Consider the following 20,404-nt stretch of genomic DNA (forward strand, 5'->3'; position numbering starts at 1 on the left):
CCTAAACAGGTCTTAAGGATCCATCTGGTTCCAATGCTCTGCTCTTGCACTGCTGGAACGAATCTCTGCTCTGAGACACGGGGCCACAGGCTGCGTGATTGATGCCTTGTTGTGACGCGACGCTGTGTGTTTTTGTGTATGTTTTTGTGTTTATGTTGCAACAGTATTTTGTCTCACTTGTGTCGGTCTTGGTGTGCGAATGCTCTGGCCATTTTAGGAAACTGCTCAAAGGGGTGCTTCTTGAGGAAGTCCTGGGCCACGGCCAGCATCAGACCCACGTCCATCTCGGGCTGCTGGCGCTCTGAGAAACATCGTCCCAGCACCAGCACCTCATGCTCAGACAGATCGCAGTCCAGTCCCAGAAGGAGGCTCCTGTAGCACACGCAGGAGAAAATAATACACAAAAATTGATGACACATATTCTAACCACATCTCATAGTCCTAACTTTAAATATACTGTGTCCAGGACTTCTCTTTGCTTTCTTGTGTCACTTTTTATATTTACATCCCTAAAACAGGCTAGAAACTACTTAGTCTCAAATATATCACCATTTAAGCTTCATGCCACCTGGCTGTGCATGCATATAGTTAATAATTACCCTCATAATCCCTTTATGGTGAGGAACTGAAACCCTTCTCCTGCTCTAATCCAAGCTACCGCACTCAGCTGACAGGAGGTGCTGGCAGTAGTTTTACCTTGTAGAGCTGAGCACACTGATCACATACTTGTGGGCTAGGAATTAAACTGTGAGCATTTTTGCGGCATTACTGTACCTTATCGACTCAAAAGGGATGAAGCCAGTGTTGCTGGGGTCACTGAGAGTCACAAACTTCCTGATCTCGCTCTGTTTCTCCTCTGGAATGGACCGTAGTTTGCTGAGGATGGTGCCCATGTTGGCTTTGGGAAACTTTCAACAGTGACACAGAAAACATGCTTAACACTAGAGGAAATGACTGCTTCATGTCCCCGAGACTAAAAAACGAGCTTGTGATACCATCTTCCCTCGTTACCTCCTCAGCATGCTGCTCCATGTAGTTGAATGTGTATTCATCAGCATCCAGAAGCTGGAAGTTGATACTGTTGAGGCAGAGGGTAGCTCCAACATACAGATCCTGAGCTGTAAAGTACTGAGACAGCTCACTCTTGAACAGCTCCTGGCCTGGTTTCTTTACACGACCACGCGCCAGAAACCTACCACCAAGGACACCTACAAGATGTGGTAATTCTTAGCTAAACATATCCAAACCTCGAGGGTCATCGATTTCTATCTCAAGTCCTCGGAGGAGCTCTGGTGCAGCTGAGGTCCAAACATTTTTACCTGAGTTCCTCTGTGGGCGTTCAAACACACTGATGGTGTCATCGCAGAGGTAGAAGGAGATGATGAACACCCGCTCTCTGTCAGTTGGATCAGCCGTAATCATCTTAGCTCGGAAAGTCAGCACTTTACTGTCCAGGCCGTATCTACAGAGACAGGTTCACACTAGACTTGGGGGCTACTACTAACACATGTACATGTAAGTAGAGATATTTCAGTAATTTAATTGTGACTATGACTTAAACTCATCTAACCTGTCTTTCTCCATAAATTTGTGGAAATCTTTCTGCGGGGGCTTGGGCAGGAGGCACAGGCAGGAGCCTAGTGAGTCCTCCTCTGAGCCAAAGCCGATGTAGGGGGGCAGAGGCCTCGGGGGCTTGGGGGCTGGCGGAGCTTTGTTCTGCACTGGGGTGAAGTCCTCTGAGAGGAAGCAGGAGAAAGAAGAGACAAAACACTTAAAAGAAGAAAAGAAACCCATGAGGAGAGCTGAAATGATCACAGGGAAACAGGTAATCCATCCCTGAGCTGACCTCTGACTGCTCAGAGCCAGACGGGACGCCTCCATCACAGTGGCCTGTCAGCGGGGCCCCTGCCTGGTTCCTACTGTGACTAATGCAGCAAGCCCCCAAAACCTGCTCAGGGTGGCAGAGAGCAAGGGTAAGGGTATGGGTTTTTCTTGCTGGGGAGCAGTGTGCCTCTGGTAATCCTCAGTACCTTTAACTTCAACTGGAGGCCCAAAGTATCTTTTATCAGTTCATCAGTGGTGCTGAACACTTTTATTTGTTCTAATGAGCACTAAACAAGGAATGCTCTCTGTATAGACGGACCTCATTTTCCAAGCAAATCTATCCTGTACCATCGGATTCAGGAATCAGTTCCATAGGAAGGGGGTGGCTTTGGCTGGTGCTTGCTCTTACTGCCCCCAAGTGTTCAGATTAATACAATGCAAGACACGACTGGTAATCCCTGGGAAAAATATCATTGGAAACACTTCGTTATGTCATTTGTTACACGTGAGATATTTTTTGCAAAGTTAAAACTCTTGAAAAACTTTTTTTTTATTCAAAATGTGCCCAAACATTTTAAAGCTGACGATTTTGTCCAAAGAAACAATGCAAACACTCGTAGCAACACTGACACAAAGAAAAACAAATCAACAGCACAGCAGCAGTGTTTACCTATGCCATATTTGGTGCGGTAGTAGTGTTTGGTGAAGTCATCACAGTCGGTGAGGATTACTCTCCTGCCAAACACATTCACTTCCCCACCTATAATCAAATCACAGTCCTTGTAGAAGTCCTCGTGGACAGCTCCTGTCTGCAGGCGAGAGCAGAAAGAATGGAGAAAATGACATGAGTAAAAAAACATATACAGAAAGTTACTTGTTGAACTCACTGAATTCACCTCGGTCAAAGAGCCCTTACATAGCCTGGAGGTGTGCTTGGGGTCATTGTTCTGTTGAAAAACAAAAGACGGTCCCACTAAGCACAAACCAGATGGATGGCATGTCGCTGCAGAATGCTGTCGAAGCCATGCTGGTTACATGTGCCTTGGATTTAAATTGCCAACAGTGACACCAGCAAAGCTGCCCCCCCCCCCCTCCCCATACCATCACACTTCCTCCTCCTTACTTCACAGTGGGAACTACACATGTAGGAACCATCTGCTCACCTTTTTTGTGGTGAGACATGGTGTTAAGAACCAAAAATCTCAGATTTGGACTCCTCAGACCAAAGGACAGATTTCAGCTGGTCTAATGTCCATTCCCTGTGTTCCTCGGCTCAAGCCGTTCTCTTCCTCTTGTTGTTCTTCCTTAGAAGTGGCTTCTTTGCAGAAATTCAACCGTAAAGTCCAGATTCACACAGTTGATGGTGAGATGTGAGATGTGTTACTTGAACTCTGTGAAGCATTTAGGGGGGGCTCTTATCTGGGGTGCTGTTAATTCACATACTCTTGACTGGTACTGTAGCCCAGAGGTAATTGCCAATTAAAATACATGTGACTGTTTTTTTAGATAGCATTGAATTACCAAAACTAGCAGAGGCTGAATCACTGGAATTAGACCGACCCTTTACTGTGAATGAACTTCAGGAAGCTGCTCTGGATATGCATTGTGGTAAATTCCCTGGTGATGGAATTCCCTCAGATGTGTATTCAACTTGTTGGGCGAGCCTGGGTCCCTTACTATATGATACAAGCATCTTTGGATAGAGTGTTTTTTTTTTTCCCAGAGATGTAAATGTGGCAATTAAAAAGGCAAAGATCCATATGGCTGCTCTAGTTATAGACCCTCATCCCTTTTAAATGCTGATGAATGAATAAAATGCACGCAACTTCTGCTCTTTATGACCAAACTGATCAAACTGGTTTTATTAGGTCTAGATTGCCATCAGATAACATGAGAAGACTGTTTCTTATAACACACAGTGTCTCCTCATCATCATTACCTCCTCCTGTTTTCTCACTGGATCCAATGAAAGCATTTGACTCTCTGGAGTGACAATACCTGTGGTCAGTGTTGGAATCTTTTTGTTTTGGCTCTTCATAAGTAAATAATTAAATTCATAAGTATGATACTGTATACTAATTTCTTGGCCATAGTACTGACAGAAAGATCCTGTTCATCCACATTTAACATTGCCAGAGTCAGCAGACATGACTTTCCCTTGAGCCCGTTCCTCGCTGCTCTTTCTCTAGAAACTCTGACTCGGTCAGTTCACGTCTGATTCTGTCACCCCCATTACTTAGTATGTGACCAACCATCACATTTCTCTTAAGCAGATGACATTCTCCTGTATGATGGAAATGCACAGGACTCTATTCCTAACATTTTATCCATTTTTAAAAGTTTGGATGACATATCAGGGTACAGGATTAATTGGACTAAATCTGCATTCCTACCTTTGAATGATCCACTGAAAGGCATGTCACTGCCATCTGATATTACAGTGGTTAATAAAATTAAATATGTCGATGTCTCAGCATCCTTGCAGTCAGCTGTCCAGGTTAATTTTGAGTACACCCACATGAGGATCTCTCGTGATCTTGAAAGCTGGTCCTCATTGCCAAACTCTTTCATTTGTAAGTTCAGTGTTGCCTTTGCCACTTCCAACTGGTTTCCGGCACGAATTACGTATGATAACTAAATTTGTCTGGAATAGTAAACACCCCTGTATTAGGTTATCTATCACGCAGAGTGACAGATCTGATGGGGGACTTTCTTTACCAAACTTCGAATTATGTCATTGGGCATTCATGCTACAGCCTTTATTTAGCTGGTGTAACAATAAGATGGAGGTGTGTTGGCGTGCATTAGAGGAGACTCTGGCTCTCCCATTTAAACTGCGATCTGGAGGGCTACTGAAAAACAATTTTATCAAACTGGAATGTTCATTTGCCTATTTTTAATAATCATGGTCTTTTAATTGGTAAGCACCCAATTAAGATTGGTCATTATTGGCATTGGTATGTCAAGGGTATTCACTCTCTTTGTGATGTGTTTGATAAAAAATGCCTTTGTTTCATTGAGGAAATCTGTGCACGCTCTACTGCGGACTGTGATGACAACCTATGGCGTCTCATGACAGGTTAGCAAACACCAGCTACTTGAGATTTTGCATGAGACTCGAGGGTATAGTGGAACAGTTTCACGCCTTCCATTTCCACTGGATTCACTATGGTGCACCTCAGCCCAACTTTTGACTGGGGTGGTGTTTGGGATATGGTTAAATAGTTTTAATTTTTTTCATTTTAAATGACATATCAATAAAAACTGCATAAGGCAGGAAAACATGTATCTTTAGCTGGTTTGACAGCTACTAAAAAGTTGATTGCCCACAAGGTGGAAACTTCACTTGCTCGCTCAGAGGAAATGGCTGCTCACATTCATGGATTTTGCTTATCTTGAACTGCCCACAGCCTGAATCCATGGAGCTAAAGAAGAAGTTAATCTTTGGGCCCAAGTCATAGAGGATCTTAAGTCTTTATTGTACTGAGTGCCCCCCTCCCCCACCAATATCCTTCGTTCTCTTGCTGTTCATCTCCTACTTTCTCTCCTTGTTTCTTTTCTCTTGCCTCCTTCTGGACCAGATTTTTTTTTTTTCTGTGGTTGTTGGGTTTTGGGGGGGGTCTTAAACTTTATTGTATTTTTTTGATATTACTGATTATATGTTTGTCTAAAGACAACAAAAATCTGATCTCACACACACACACAAAAAAGAAATTAGAAGAGAGTTCAGGCTGTGGAGAATAAAGGTGGTCATTCCAAATATTGTTTTTAAGCTTGCTAGAATTGTCCAAACTCAATTTTTGCCTTATGTACTGTATTTCCATGTATGTATGTATATATTTTGATAAACTGAGTCTTCACATTTTCCTTGTAAAATCTGAAGAAATGAGGGGTGACCAAGATGTTTGCACAGTACTGTATTTGCTGAAGTAGTATCGGTCTTTGCCCTGGACTGATTACTGGATTATAATAATTTGACACATATTTTATCCTTAACTCTAGAAGAGTTCCTTAATAGCTGGTTTTAGGCTTAATCTCCGAGAAACACGGCAATCTCCCTAACTGCCAAGACTCTCGTTGACCTCTCAAATAACATCACGTTGTCATGTCAGCATGTTTGTAGTGTGAGTGTGGATGAGGCAGGACATACGTTGAGGCTGTCCAGCATGTAGCGGTCCCCCATAGTGCCCATAATACTGGAGGTAAGCACGTTGAGCACCGTGTGGTCTGTTATCTCTCCAGGCTGCTTGATTTTGGCTGGAAAATGCTACAAAAAAAATAAGAAGCGCAGACAGAAAATAGCAGAAATGAAAAATACTTAATAGAAATAAATACCATTCTGCATGAAACACACCTGGTAAGAGAAATGAAAAGACTAATGAAAGAATAAAAGACTGAAAGAAAATAAGACTGAAGAAGGAAATGAGATCTGTCATTAAGGACACGGTGACGTCCCGCTGGATGGCGGATTCTGGTCAACCTTTAAGGCTGACATTTAATAAAAGGCACCAGAGCAAACAACGTTACTGGACTAAAAACACACAGTTACACGCTGACATGATTGAAGCCTGGCTGTCCTTCGGGATGAATTAGGCTTGATCAGTCAGTAACTGGAGGAGAAAGCCAAAATGCTTGAGGGAGACGGGGTGCTGCAGGAGTCCTGTCAGAGTGAATGAAGCCTCCATGAAGGCAGGAAGAAGAAGAAAAAAAGCAATACAACCAGAAACAGAGACACTGCAAGCCTTTAGATTAGGAGTAACCATCTTTAAATGCTAAACAAGGTTTAAATAGCTCAACTTTAAGCTCCTTTTATTTAACCCTGTATGTTTCTTCCTTACACTCCTTCACTCAAGATACTCCTCACTCCTCGCTCTCCACTCGAGGGGCTCAGGGGTTTGGAAACATTATTTTTCAACAGCTTTTATCACACTGCCTTACCTTAGGTAGTCTGCAGCGGCAAAGGAATTTGGTCACTTTGTCTCTCCCGGAGTTCGGGGGGATCACCTCCCGGATCTCGATGGTATCATCAGCCAGGAAGTAGTGCAGTATGAGCTCCCGCGAATCCCCATCATCCCAGAAGCAGTTGAAGCACAGGACTTCGCGGTCATGGTCCAGGAACTGCCTCCGCGTGTCGCGTCTCTCATACGGCCGAAGTGGCCGCATGCTCTTTTCGAGCTGAAAGAGAGACAGAGATTTTCAGCAGTGGCAAAACAAACGAATGTTTCAATTATTTATTTATTTTAAATTAGGGAGGATTAAAACTTAATTTTGACAAGGTTGTATTACAGACTAAATAATTAAACACTTATTTTAAAAAAATAAAGTTATAAATTCTAAAAAAAAATTCATTTCAGATGCCCACCTGCTCCCGAAGGCTGCTGTAGGGGTCATCAGGTACGGTGGCAGGGCTATTTACGTACACCCCGAGTTTTGTGAGAAAGTTTCGTGTAAAAGAGTCACAGTCAGTCACAGTGAATGTGCGAGAGTACATCACCATCTGTTGGTTGATGTTGAAATGGAAAACGTTGTAGAACTGGTCTTCGTTTGGAGGAGGCAGTGGGATACGGTGGCGACGAATGAGTGTTCCTGTGACAGGGATCACCAACACGGAATTGGTAGCAAATGGGTATGAAAGCAATAGAATAATGCAAACATATCAAATGTTTAAACTGAGACAGCGTTACCATTTTAAGAAAAGATGAGTCGCTGAATTTGATGGCAGCAACATACCTCAAAGAAATTGGGATGGTGGGAAAAGTGGCACTAAAAAAAGAAACAGCTGGAGGAGCGTTATGAAGCTTAGGCGTGAGTTCAATAAGGAAGACCTGAAATCACTCATTAACATTCTTTCCTGGGTTTTTGACATCTCTCTATATGACATCACCTCCACTTTCCCACGCTGTCAAACTCAATGCTGACCTCATCTCTTCTAGTCCAGTCATCTGTCTGCCGGCCTTCCTTGAGTCGATCAGCCTCCCCTCAGCATGCTTTAAATATCACTGCTTACCTGTCATTCTCCCTTCCAGATTCATGCATGCAACCCACCTCCTCCCCTTCACCACCCAAGAGCTCCTTCCAAGCCTCCATCTTGGTCTCCACCACCACCAGCGCCCTACCTAATTCCTATCTCTACTGGCATTCCCTTCAGCTTCGATGGGCCATCAGAGTCTAATCGCCAAATCAGCTATTTGTATTTCAATAAATCTTGTTCAGTTTCTCCGAATGATCTTAAGAAATCTCAGTGCAAGAGACAAACCAGAAAATCAATATTGGATGTCCATGATCTTCGAGTCCCCCAAAGTATCCAAAACAGGCATGATTCTGACATGGAAATCAGTGCATGGGCTCACCGTGCCATCCACAAACGCAGGTTATGCATTATAACATCTATTACAACTTGAGCAGCTAGAACCTGTATCAGACTTCTGAGAATTTCTTTCTCCAAAGTCCAGCTACTGCTCTGCTTCCAGATGTTTACACACTGTTGGACGCTTCACAGTGGGAAACATGGCCCTGTCTCAGCTTTTGCTGACATCAAATTCAAAGTGACCTTATTTATTTATTTATTTTTAATGGTATATTTCATCAATTTAAACATTTGATATGTTTTTTTTATGTTCTATTGTGAATAAATTATTCACAGTTTATCAGATTTGCAAATCAAGACAAGACACCTTGAGGAATGCCACTGTTCTTATACTCCGGCTCCACCACCTGTATGGTATCATCTTCCAGGAAGAAGTAGATCTTACACTTTCTGATCCTGTAAGTCTCAGACTGAGCCTCAGGCACAGTCTCCTGGAAGAACGCATCAAAACACAGAACCTGGAAGGACAAAGTGATATTTATTAATGAAATGACAAATATTTAGTTCTAGACATGATGGCAGACTTTTAAAAAAATATGCAAATTTTAATTACTGTTTAGAGTATTTTGCTTGAATGAGTAACAATCTATTGAAAGCATTCCACCACACTAATAACATAAAAAATAACACAAAGCTGGAGCGTAAAACTGATTTAATTCAATTATTCACCTGTTTGTCAAAGGTTACCCATGCTGGTGAACCACTGCCCTCTCCTGTGGGATACACGGAGTACTTTGGTTTAATCTTCTGGCCCACTAAATCCTCTCCTCCAATGCCTGGCTTCTCAAACCCAACCAGCATAGGGACTCCATTGGAATAGTCAAAATGTTGGGATTTGTGGAATCTTTCCTTCCCCAGCTGTGGTACAGAAAGGAGAACATATATGGAATCACTTTCTATTATAGACTCTTAATGGACTTAATCCAAGCCAATATGCAAGGAAGAGGAATGGCACTCAAACAATCCCAAATCCCTCACTGTGGGGCAAAGTCATCAAACTTGATGCTATACATGTAGTTTTGTGTCCTGAACGTTCTTCTAAAGGCAAGCTTTGACACATGGAAATGGCTCTGAATGCTTATCTGCGCAGTTATTTTGTATCTTTTTTTGTGGGGGGGGGGATAGTGACTTTGCTCCAGAGTAAGATGTTTCACCCTGGAAGGTGTACTGCTACCAAAGACTTTCCTGCAGGCGTCTCAAGTTGATTATCTAACTGAACTTTACTGTCAGTGCTCACTGAGACATAAAAACTTCATAGACAAACATACTTCTACCGCCATCTTTGCTGTTATAAAATTCTCCTCAGTATTACTTAAGTGTCATGACCTCTTTCTGCGGCAAAATGCTGTATATAGCTTGTGTATATATCTCTTTTGAATTAGTATTACGAAGCTCATAAAAACTACTTAGAGCATGAAAAACGCATAGTTTATCTCCACTGCGGCTGAATTCCTGAATGCGAGTAGTTTTTTTGGTTAACAGGATCAACGCAGTAAGATAATTAAGTCCTTATATTATTAGGGCCCGAGCACGAGGCCCTATTGTAATTATATTATATAACGGATGTTAACTTGGATCTAGCTAAAATACTCTGATACATTCAGCTGCTGCGAAGCAAACGGGGAAACTTACTCGCTTATTGGGAGAATTTCCTGGCAGAAACGGTAAAGCCATGACGTCAAAGCTGGAACAGTTTGATTTGTCTCCATAAACCCGTTTCAACGGTCTGTTATTGGTTACCACGGAAACGTCTGCTGGGGGAGTCTCTTAGCAACAGGAAGAACCAATAAAATATATACCTATATTTTCAATATTATAACAGTATTGATATTATTGATGCTCGTTGTATATTTTAATGCTAACGTAGTCAATTAAATAAAAAAAAAAAATTTATGTACACAAAAATCTAATCTATCTATCGCTTTTTTTTTTTTTAATGCTCTGGTGATCATTGAGGGGTTTCAAAGTGCCGGTGTTGTGCCAGAAAGTTTTTTCCGGTATTTGCAAAAGGAAATAAAAAATAATTTAAAAAAAAATTACTGGCTGTATTTAAACTGTTGTAAATGACTTTTCCCGAACAATATGTCAAACAAATCTCTCATGAATGATATCAAATCATTCTGAGTGAGAAACTACACTCCTGTCACAAGCTACAATCACTTTCTGGCCGTAATTTTTGTATATCCTGTATTTATCAGGGTAGAAGCAGTCATTGACATTAAAAATGGGGTTTTTTTGTTTTTTTTATTTGCAACAAATCTAACATCACAGTTCTGTGAAGGTATTTTAAGTGGTCAAAAAGTCCTGAATTGATTATAACGTAGGTACAAAAATGCAGAGTCATAAAAACACTTGCAAAACAGGTAATTTCTTCATTTTATATATAAACCCTTCATAAATCTTGTGGACTACAGTCTATTTACCAATATAAACAAATACATTACACATTGTCAAAACACACAGAAACAATGGAAAATTTTTTTTTTGGCACAACACCGGCCAGTGGTGGATTTTGATGTCCTTCAAGAAAATCCTCTGATGATGTCAGATATCACATATTAATGCTACCTTTAATTAAGTAGTAATCATGCCTTTTGGTAGCATTTGCGTATCATTTTGTCTGTAAACACAATAGCTCAAAATGTTTTAAATTCTGATCAAACCTTGTAGGGGTGCAGAGTGGGCTCATATTAACAGTCCATTAAAATTTGGCTCCCATCCACCAAAGTGTTCAAGGTCAGCTTCATGATTTATTGGTAGAAAATGGACAAAAGCCTTATAACTTAGAAACTATGATTCTTCCAATGAGAAAGTACTGTATAAAGATTTAAAATATGTCACATTTGACCTCTGACCTCACTTTGACATTTCAGATCTGCCCCCAAAATGCATTTCATCTTTAAAGAAATTGTCACGAGAATGAGCTGCTTGGTTAGAAATATACTGTAGTATAATATCTCATTTTCACGTCTAATTAATTACAAATCAGTACTTATTACCAATTACCTACTCCTACATGTTTGTGTACTGCACTACAAAGTACATTTTAAAAGAACAAAAAAACCCCCAAAATGAATATAAACAAAGAACTATTCCCTTAAAAGGAAACAGTTTTACTCCACCAGTGTGTGCTGCCTCAGTGGAGGCTCTCAGAGTGATTCCTATTATAAATAATATCTTAATTTTCATAGTTTACTGTATTGTTTCTGATTACTTAAAAAAAAAGTTTATTGGAACTTTTATGCTGCTTAAAACCCTTTGAATTTAACCGAAAATGGTCATTTTAATGTATGCCATAAACATCCCTGTAAACATAAAACTGTCTTAAAAACACATTGTAGAAAAACAGAGCACGTTATACACTGTAAACTATTCCTGGATACCTGCAGCCAACATAAAGATGGCCACAGTAACACATTTTAATCACACTGATTCAAAACTCTGAATTGCTATAAAATATTTTACAAAATCTGTTATAAGTGAAAGCAAACAAGCTTTTATGAACGCACATTAACAGACTAATTCAAGAGGAAGAAGATTCATTTGTACTGGTAAATGAATTCCACACAATTCAACTTATGCATTTTTATTTACTTACATAATAGTAAAACAACAACCTTCAGTAGTTACAGCATGAAATCACTGCTAAACATTAAACATAAAAAAAGAGACAGCAGAGGCTGGTGTAACCCACAAAACATGCAGCACTTCCAGAGGCACGAGGACCCCTCATCTATCAGCACTTTTATGCTGAACTTCAAGTTTTCACTCTGAACACGATTACGATGCGTGGAGCTGAAAAAACTTAACTGTGGCACTGAAGGAAAATCCTAAAGGCATTCCCTGCCAGGTGAAGGTGAACTGAAGTCTATTTGTAGAAACTGTGCACAGTAACAGTGGGAAACCTCTCCTTCTGGAACAACCATCCATTTGGTAACTAAATACATACAAAACAGAAACATTCTGCCGGCTCTGCTCTCTTAATTCGTTTTCTATGATATGTATTATTATTTGGCGCTGAAAATGGAGTGTTTCAAGAGGGCCATTCTGAGCTAATAAATAAGTCCCACGTCTTTATGGACAGCAGTTGGAAACAGGGTGTTAGAAACAGAAGGATTTGCAGTGCAGCTTATCTAGAAACACAGAGCTTCACGCTAAACTGGTATCTGTTGGTTGTTTGCTGTTAAAACACTTGAGAACCCTCCAGCAATGATATAATTATCCTCTATAGTTTTTCATAACATCAACAAAAATAAACGAAAAACAATACACTCCTTTCGTTCGGCAGGCCCTAAGACGCCAGGCCGAGCAGGAATCCTCCGATGAAGCCACTTGTGACGACAATGTTTTTCTTCACAAACTCTTTGGACTGAAAGACACAAAACATATTTCAGTGGTTAATATAGTTACAACTCTGGGCGGATATTAACCCACAGTCACAGGCATGCAAGCGGACTCAACCTTTAAAAAGATTTTACATCAATTTTTGTAAAACTTTAAACTAGTGAGAAAGAATGTTGGAAGCATATGCTAACAGCCTCAGCACAGGGGTATGGCACTCAATGAATGCTGAATAGTAATCTACAGCAGGACTCTGAGTTCCTAAAAACGGTGGGTTTCCCACCTCTGCCCCCTAAGAACCGATCGATAACAATACACTAAACTCACAGTCCTGTGAAAAACTAACTACACCTTTATTACTTTCTTAGGAATTAAGAGGCTAAGTAGCGGCCAGGTGCTGCTAATCAAATGCACTTGATGAATTAATCATCAGCAAGTGTGAGCACCTCTATAGAAGCAGAATCTGGCAGTTTGCTGGTCTGGAGCATTCAGGTGTGCGTTAACACAATGCTACAATCTTCCGAGGAGTGAATGTCCCAGAAAATTCACCCCAAGGTCGGACCGTGCAATGCTCAGAGAAACTGCAAAAAACCCCAAAAACACGAGCTACATCTGAGACACCACAAGCTTCAGGAAATATTTAAGTGCTTGATGGTACAATTAAAAAGACTGAATGAGTATGGCTTGTTTGGAAGGGTTACACAACATTCACAGCAGTTTCAGCTGTGCGGCTGAAGATGTATCTACTTATTGTATCAAAGACAAACCTCTTATTGTTCTTGGCTTACTGTATCTGGAACGTGGACTCACATGCTACACTGATCATGTTTGCACTTAGAACTGAACCATAACCATTAAATGTTAATGTTAAAATGGCTTTTTAACCTGTATTTAGATGCAAAGTCACTAAACTGATGAACCAGTTCTTAATCAGAATTGATTGCCAATTTCCCAGTGCCCTTTGAAATAGTTATTCATGAAGATATGAGTTTGGACCAGCCTGAAATAACAGCCCCAAAGTGTTGCCAAGTTGAACACTGAGTGGGAATACATATTTCTGGGAGGACAGACAGACTTTAATAGAAGATAACTGACAAAACATCTTGCTGACTGACGATTTTATTTATTTATTGGATGTTTTAATAAGAATCATTTTTGGCCATTTGCCTTCTAAATGCTTAGTGTTGTTCATGACAGGAAACATGGTTAAAGAAAGAATGAAAGAAACACCTGAAAACGAGGGAGTTAGATGGTCAAGACTTTCAACTACTAGTCCATCAGACTGCCCTCACTGCCTCATTTTCAGCTGTAATGGAAAAGTGAAAATGCTCTCACAATCAGCTCAGAAAAGCCTTACCTTCTCAACAAACGTGTTGAGCTCAGGGCCTGCCTGATCTGTTCCCTTCTTTAACTGCTTCTTAGCTTTGTTGACATCCTTCTCTACTCTCTTCCAGTCCACTTGGATATAGCCACTGTTGTTAGCGACCTGGGCAGAGAGAGATTCACCAAAATGCCGTCAATCTGTTGAAAAGTTTAACCCGCACGTATTTATGCTGAGTGATGCAATAATACCTGCAACAGCAGAAGACCGCCCCCCACAGCTGTAGCAGCAACTTTTCCAACCTTCTGGAAGAGGTAACCTGCACACCTGAGGTGAGTTGAAAATACAGCATAATAGTTAATAATGACATGAGTTAGCTTTACAGTGACCACTATAAGGTTTGCATGACAGTGAATGGACACGCTGATAAAGTAACTAAAACATTGTTTGGGAAGATACTTTAACTGCACAGTTATGTCAGAGCGTGAAATCTGTTTTCATAACTGATGGCAAAACACAGTTTGGTCTCTATTACCGTAAACCCTGAACATTAAGATGAGCATATATTTTATATTTTGCTTCCAAGGAGCCAGATATTCCTGTCGTTTTTTAAAATAGTCTTAAGCAATAGGTCCTTCAAAGTTTTCTTTGGACATTGGCTGCTTTTTTCCACTCATTTTCAATCCAGTCCTGGTACCTGGCTGTGGTACAAAGGCTGAGGTATGCCAAATTATACAAGAACTGGACTGCAAATCAGGGGTACCAGGTCTTATGGAGTGATAAATAGGAATTTGAAACTTTGGGTTCAAATCGAGGTACTGCTTCTCCTTGAAATGACTGTCCACAGCAAAAACAGTGGAGGCTCTGTCATGAGTTGGGGCTGAATTTCAGCCACGGTGTTGGAGATCTTGTCAAAATTGATGGAATCATGAATGCAGAAAGCAATGCCATGTGAAAAGAGTCTGATTAGGAACAACTTCATTTTCAGCATGACAACAATCCCAAACATACTGCCAATGCAGTAAAAGCATACCTGGACAGAAAAACCACACAATGGAACACTATCAGCCATGGACTGTCCTCCCCAGAGCCTGGACCTCAGCATTACTGAAGCGGTGTGGGGATCTTCTTGATAGAGAACAAAACAAAAGGCAGCCAAGATCCAAAGGAGAACTTTGAATGTCCTTCAAGAAACCTGGAGAACTGTTCCTGAAGACTATTTAAGAAATGACAAGAAAGCTGCCTCAGAGAGTTCAGGCTGTACTGAAGAATAAATGTGGTCAATTTTAAGGTTGTTAGTATTGTATAAACTGTTTTTGCCTTATGTGCTTTATTTCCATGCACGTTTGCACATGTTCCAATAAATCTCTGCACCTATTTCCCATATTCCTAGCAAAGTATAAAGAAATAAGGGAAGCACAAGACCTTCACTGAGCACTCTATGAAATAAAGACAGCCATCAGGCAACAGAAGATAGAGACAAGTTGAGACAAAGAGCAATCTAAGACTGCCTAATTTAATCTGACATCGCCTCATTAAGCATTGGGGAATTCCCCAGCCATTCATATTCATATTTATCAATACTATAAGTGGGGAAGTTAGCTAGGAACACTAAAGGCAGCGCAATGCATTTCCAATGAGAATATTTACCATCCACTCACTCCACCTATTGCGATCTGTGTGGCCACTGAGTATTTCTCTGCTATGGGGCCGGAATTTTTTCCGAAAAGGCGGTTCCACCATGGCTGCCGTTTGGCATACTCTGTCAGATCCACGACCTTGTCGTAAATCTCCTCTTCCACGTCTGTACATACAAGAAAAAATAAGCAGCTAGCATAAAATAATGAGTGTAGCAGTGAGCAGTTTTACATACACAGTTGTATTATTAATGTTATGGGAAGATTACCAATGCTACATTCTGGATGCTGTTACCCATTACTTAACGATAAACGGTGGTAGTTTACTTCTCGTTAACTTTACAAGCGTCCCGGTATGACAGAGGCAGATACCTGTAGCTTCATTACAACTTTTTACAACTAAAATTCTTGCGCCTCAAATTAGGTTAGCATGACTTCACAGCCAAAGCTAGCAGTAAAAAGTTAACAGTAGCTGTAAATGCTGCGCCCGGAGAAAGAGTCAGCGCTTCAGAGGAAACGGAGCAATAGCTTCAACGATTCAAAAACAGCGACGTGAACGTTACCAACTGTGCCTACTGCGAGGATAACGAGCGTCCTGGTTCTGATTCACACAGAATAACTTTACAGGCCTGCTTACCCTTGCGATTCGCCATTTTGGAGCGTACTGGTCTCTGTCCTCAGCTGCCTTCACGTCTGGCGTCATTTGCATAGTTTTGACGGTAAAAAAAGAAACCAAGACGCGAGCAGGCCTACAGATGAAGTAACGTCCTTCTTCACGCAACATAATAATAATAATAATAATAATAATAATAATAATAATAATAATAATAATAATAATAATAATAATAATGTTTTTATTTTAGATACAAAATTCTGAACGTCTAAAGATTATTCCAACCTTGCAACTCCATCAGGTGACCTGCTGGACACTCAGTGCTCTGAAGGTTGTTGGGACGCAGGTATGGGCAGCCAAAGGTATAGGTAGTGACTTTTTTTTTTTTACCCTTTAAGTGAGGTAAAAATTTACAACCATATCATTTTAGTGTCTTCTTTTATGGATATCATTGCTTCAGCAAAATAAAGGAATAAATGTGTCCAGGTGGGAATGACTATCCAATGATCTTGTTTTCCTAGTTGTCTGATGTAATAGATTAATCCTACCTGACAACAGCTGCTTTCATTTATTTAGGTCATATTTGTATTATTGATTCCCATCCATCCATTTAACTCAGTGAATGGGTTTCGTAATAACCTGGTGTGCAGAGTGGGAGAGTTAAATAAATAAAACAGACAAACAGTAAATGTATTATTACGTATTCGCCTTGTATCATCTTGTGATTTTGATGGGGAGATTTTTACATTTTATTTGGATTGGTGGGGCATTGTGTTTATTTGTTTAATGAAGTGCTCCTCTAGTAAAGCTTAAAAAATACATGGAAAAATGGAAAATAAAATAAATGACACAAAACTTCAACAAGGGTGTAATTGTCATGGCACAATCTTTACAAATACAATTAACGTTAAATTATGCTTTTTTGTGGCCTGTTTACCATTTGTGCACTTCCTTTCACAGCTCATTTATTTTTTATTCATGTTTTGTATCTGTTATTTGGATGAGAATGAGATCCCCCCGTTTCTCAAGCTGGTATCTGTTTATCCATCTATCAGTCAGAAAGTACATGTGCGACGTTGCAACAATATCCTTGGCAGACATGACAGCTATTATAACCAATGAGTTAACTTGAAAAACAGTTACGTAATCATAATACAACATGAACAACCAATCGCACCACGCGAGGCGGGACTTGGACGCACATTTGATGTGTGCGTGCGCGTGTCCGTCCGCGTGTTCGCAACACGTCAAGGGGAGACGATCACGTGACCGCAAATGCCGCCCGCTGATTGGGCAGAAGGAGCGGAGGGCGTGCCGACGGTGGCGGCGTGCGTTTGCCTGTGTGACACAATTACAACAACTTTGAGCCGATGGTTGGGGAAGTTTGCGATATTATCAAATAACACTCACTCCTAAAACCCAACATTACATCAACTTCATGCATAAATTGGCACTGGAATACACGTTGTGTTTGGTGTACAATGAGGAGTGTGGAAGATAATTTGAAGGGATCATTTCCTTGAGGATTTGGCAAGAATTACACTACGCCCCGTTTTAATCCTGGATAGCTGTGCAACACTTTCGTTGTGACTGCATTTTGGCGGAGTTGCTCGGTGCCGTTGATCTTCCCAGTTCTTTTCCATGAAATCGTGCGGAGTGTCGCTCACCGCCGCTGCCTCCGCTGCTGCCCGGAGTCTCGGCGTTGCTGGTAATGACGAGGAGAAAATGGCGTCGGGAAAAGCGACCGAAATCGAAGAGGACTTTCCGAAGCTAACAGCGCAAGAGAAAGAGAGCTTGGTCGGAATTGACAGGTTAGAGGCTCTATTGTGTGAATAGTTGAATTCGCTTCTTTTTTTTGCAATTAATAAATTTTCTTCGCGCAGTTTGAAACAACAATTGCCCCCACCACCCCCTCCTTCCCCAAGTAACACGGAACCGCCTGTGTTGTCTGTCCTCTACTTGCAGTTCACTGTTTGGATTTCATAGGCTTCAAGAAGATGGCGCCAGAATGAAGGCCTTGCTGTTAAAGGTATGCCACAGAATAGGATCACAGTCGCCTCTCTCCGTTATCTCCACCGACGAGTGCATATCCCACCTGAAATAAGTGGTACAGACCTCCTAACGCAGCTCTTGCTATAAGGCTATCCGCGACATACACAAACCATAATTTCCCCAACTTTGAAGCTGCAGCAGCGACTCACTGTACAAACCAACCCTCAGCTTTAGATCACTGCATACGCCAGACACCACGCACTCTGCCAGGTACACAGCGAAACTATCATTTCTGCTGTGTTTATTAGTATTAAACATTCCCAGACTAGCAGACTGCTCTATAGTGCGTTTGCAGGGAGATGGGAACCTCCACCCTGCTGAAATTGGTGGTGTCATCGCTAGGTGAGAGTAGGTATCATGTACGTGGTAGCGTTACTGACTGTTGAAAACATACTTTGAATAACAGAAATATCGCTTTCAACAAAACGCCTCACAAGAAGCTGAAGGCATGTGTGAATAAAACGTATAATGTAGTGGTTATTACTCGCTGTGTGGTCAAGCACACGTTGCAAACGGTGAGACTAACATTTGACACCTTGCTACCTAGCTAACTCGCATTTGATCTGCAGAAGCATCACAGGGAGCCTGAGAACATGGTATATGCTCACTTTCTTGACTTTTACCGAGAGGCGTTAACAGAAATATTTGTGTCGCACTATGCCGCCCGTCCCCTCTTCAGTAACGGCAGGCAGAGTTTGGTTTGTGCGTCAGCGCACTGTTAGCACGCAACGGCTAACTATCCAGCGGTTATCTCCCCCCCCTCCCTGCTCGCACCTATAGCTATTACGACATAACTTGGAGAACATTAGGCACGAAAAACAAATGTTTGGTATTAATTTAAGCTTGCAAAATAATGGCTGCTTGACTTGGCGCAAGATGGCGGGGATGGGGAGAGAATACCTAGCAGAGGTTTGCTAGCTAGCTAGCAGCGGCAGCTAAGCTAACCACCATTCGCATAAAAGATAAAATGACGGCGGCGTCCAGTGGTTTATAACGAAGATGCATGATTAACGTGCAAACCAGGGGCTGCAATTAACTGTGTAGCGCTGGTTGCACGCACATCAATCCTGTTCGTGCAGTCTGTGCTGCTACAGTTGAGCTGCCTGCGCTTGATGTGTCTTCAACATGTGGCTTCTGGGTTTCTCAACAGATTGCTCGGGACGTTGTTTTGTCGGGGTGCACTTTCAGATGAGGCCGAGCCACACATTCAGTGTTTGCACATTTGTGCTGTTGCTGGCCTTCATAATCTGCTGGATAGTTGGACAACCAGACCTATCAACATCATTAAACTTTAAACATCTGGTTGTTCGGTCTTTTTTGTTGATAATATTTTAAGTTGTGTCCCATTAAATAATGCTATGTCTTCCTAAATGAATCTACACTATTGCCTAATTCTCCTTATCTTCTTTCCGGACCCTACCATTTTAAAATGTGGGGGGATCCTTTTTTTTTTTTTTTTTATTTTTTTGGAATGATGAACTGTTTGAGTCAGTCCAGGTAAATATTAAAAGCAAGCAAATTTGTCATTGTCTAGTTTGCTTAAACGGGTGCGGAAGTTGTCAATGCTGATTTACACTGTCTCTGCAGAGTACACTGCTGGACCACAGGCACAGATTCATAAGTATAAAAACAATAGTTTAAATCTTTATGCAGGCTCGATTTTAAACCAGTTTCTGATAACATACAACTCTTTAAGTTAGTGTAGTTGTCTGTGCAGTGACGAATCATGCAGGCATGCTTTTAATAAGACCTCTAGATAAGTTGTGCTTACCAGACTAATGTTTTGGAAAAATGCTGTCACCAAGCAGTATGCATATATGAAAGGTTGCCTGTTTTACAGAGCAATGGAGTTGATCATAGAAGACGTTAGTTGGCATGGTATTGCAATCACGTATTTCAAATAAGCGCAGTGCAAGTTTTCAGCAGCAGTGCAGCCATTTAATTATCTCAGTCTAAACTCAGTGTAACAACAGATTAGATGAAAGTTCTACATGTGACTTAGGTGTACAGTGAGTTGGTTAGCGCTGTTTTGCAAAGTACAGCTTTCAGAATCAAACATGCCAGTGTTATTAAAAGAAATTGATAAGCTTAGAGAATTGCGATTCAGGTGGACCGGTTCTCTTTTGGAACCAATTCTAGATCCCTTTTCTTTTAAAAGTGTCTGTTATACTGAGATGCATGGGATTCAGAAGGATACAGTGCTGACTGCAAGTTCTGCAAAACATGAGCCAAAAATAAGGAACCATTCT

General features: G+C 41.1%; 3 protein-coding genes across 6 annotated transcripts in view; 1 reads left to right on the forward strand and 2 right to left on the reverse strand.

The window, feature by feature from the left end:
- efhc2 (EF-hand domain (C-terminal) containing 2) overlaps positions 1-9,937 on the reverse strand; it is a 32,699-nt gene extending 22,762 nt beyond the window's left edge. For both annotated transcript variants that reach the window (XM_030758326.1, XM_030758325.1), the window contains exons 1-12: positions 9,824-9,937; positions 8,861-9,049; positions 8,499-8,649; positions 7,187-7,410; positions 6,763-6,999; positions 5,975-6,091; positions 2,495-2,633; positions 1,571-1,736; positions 1,320-1,462; positions 1,012-1,208; positions 775-908; positions 178-372 (exon numbers count right to left, since the gene is read on the reverse strand). In XM_030758326.1, the coding sequence (XP_030614186.1) occupies positions 178-372; positions 775-908; positions 1,012-1,208; positions 1,320-1,462; positions 1,571-1,736; positions 2,495-2,633; positions 5,975-6,091; positions 6,763-6,999; positions 7,187-7,410; positions 8,499-8,649; positions 8,861-9,049; positions 9,824-9,865 (1,934 nt within the window). In that variant the 5' untranslated portion in view covers positions 9,866-9,937. The remainder of the gene's footprint in view (positions 1-177; positions 373-774; positions 909-1,011; positions 1,209-1,319; positions 1,463-1,570; positions 1,737-2,494; positions 2,634-5,974; positions 6,092-6,762; positions 7,000-7,186; positions 7,411-8,498; positions 8,650-8,860; positions 9,050-9,823) is intronic.
- Positions 9,938-11,761: 1,824 nt separating this feature from the next.
- Positions 11,762-16,245, reverse strand: fundc1 (FUN14 domain containing 1). Its single transcript, XM_030757803.1, has 5 exons — positions 16,128-16,245; positions 15,504-15,657; positions 14,105-14,180; positions 13,890-14,018; positions 11,762-12,560 (listed from the first exon to the last, which is right to left on the reverse strand). Exons 1-5 carry the CDS (start codon positions 16,141-16,143, stop codon positions 12,483-12,485), a joined length of 453 nt encoding a protein of 150 aa, XP_030613663.1. The 5' UTR covers positions 16,144-16,245; the 3' UTR covers positions 11,762-12,482.
- A 1,187-nt stretch (positions 16,246-17,432) lies between these two features.
- The window catches only part of kdm6a (lysine (K)-specific demethylase 6A), a 48,702-nt gene continuing 45,730 nt past the window's right edge, over positions 17,433-20,404 (forward strand). The window contains exons 1-2 of one of the 3 annotated variants that reach the window (XM_030757630.1): positions 17,433-17,914; positions 18,069-18,132. In XM_030757630.1, coding sequence (XP_030613490.1) covers positions 17,745-17,914; positions 18,069-18,132 — 234 coding nt within the window. In that variant the 5' untranslated portion in view covers positions 17,433-17,744. Of the gene's footprint in view, positions 17,915-18,068; positions 18,133-18,289; positions 18,498-18,661; positions 18,752-20,404 lie in introns of those variants that run through there. The other 2 variants (XM_030757633.1, XM_030757631.1) reach the window with 2 other exon arrangements.

Source organism: Archocentrus centrarchus, chromosome 21 (genome assembly GCF_007364275.1).
Source record: "Archocentrus centrarchus isolate MPI-CPG fArcCen1 chromosome 21, fArcCen1, whole genome shotgun sequence".
Classification (NCBI taxonomy): Eukaryota; Metazoa; Chordata; class Actinopteri; order Cichliformes; family Cichlidae; genus Archocentrus; species Archocentrus centrarchus.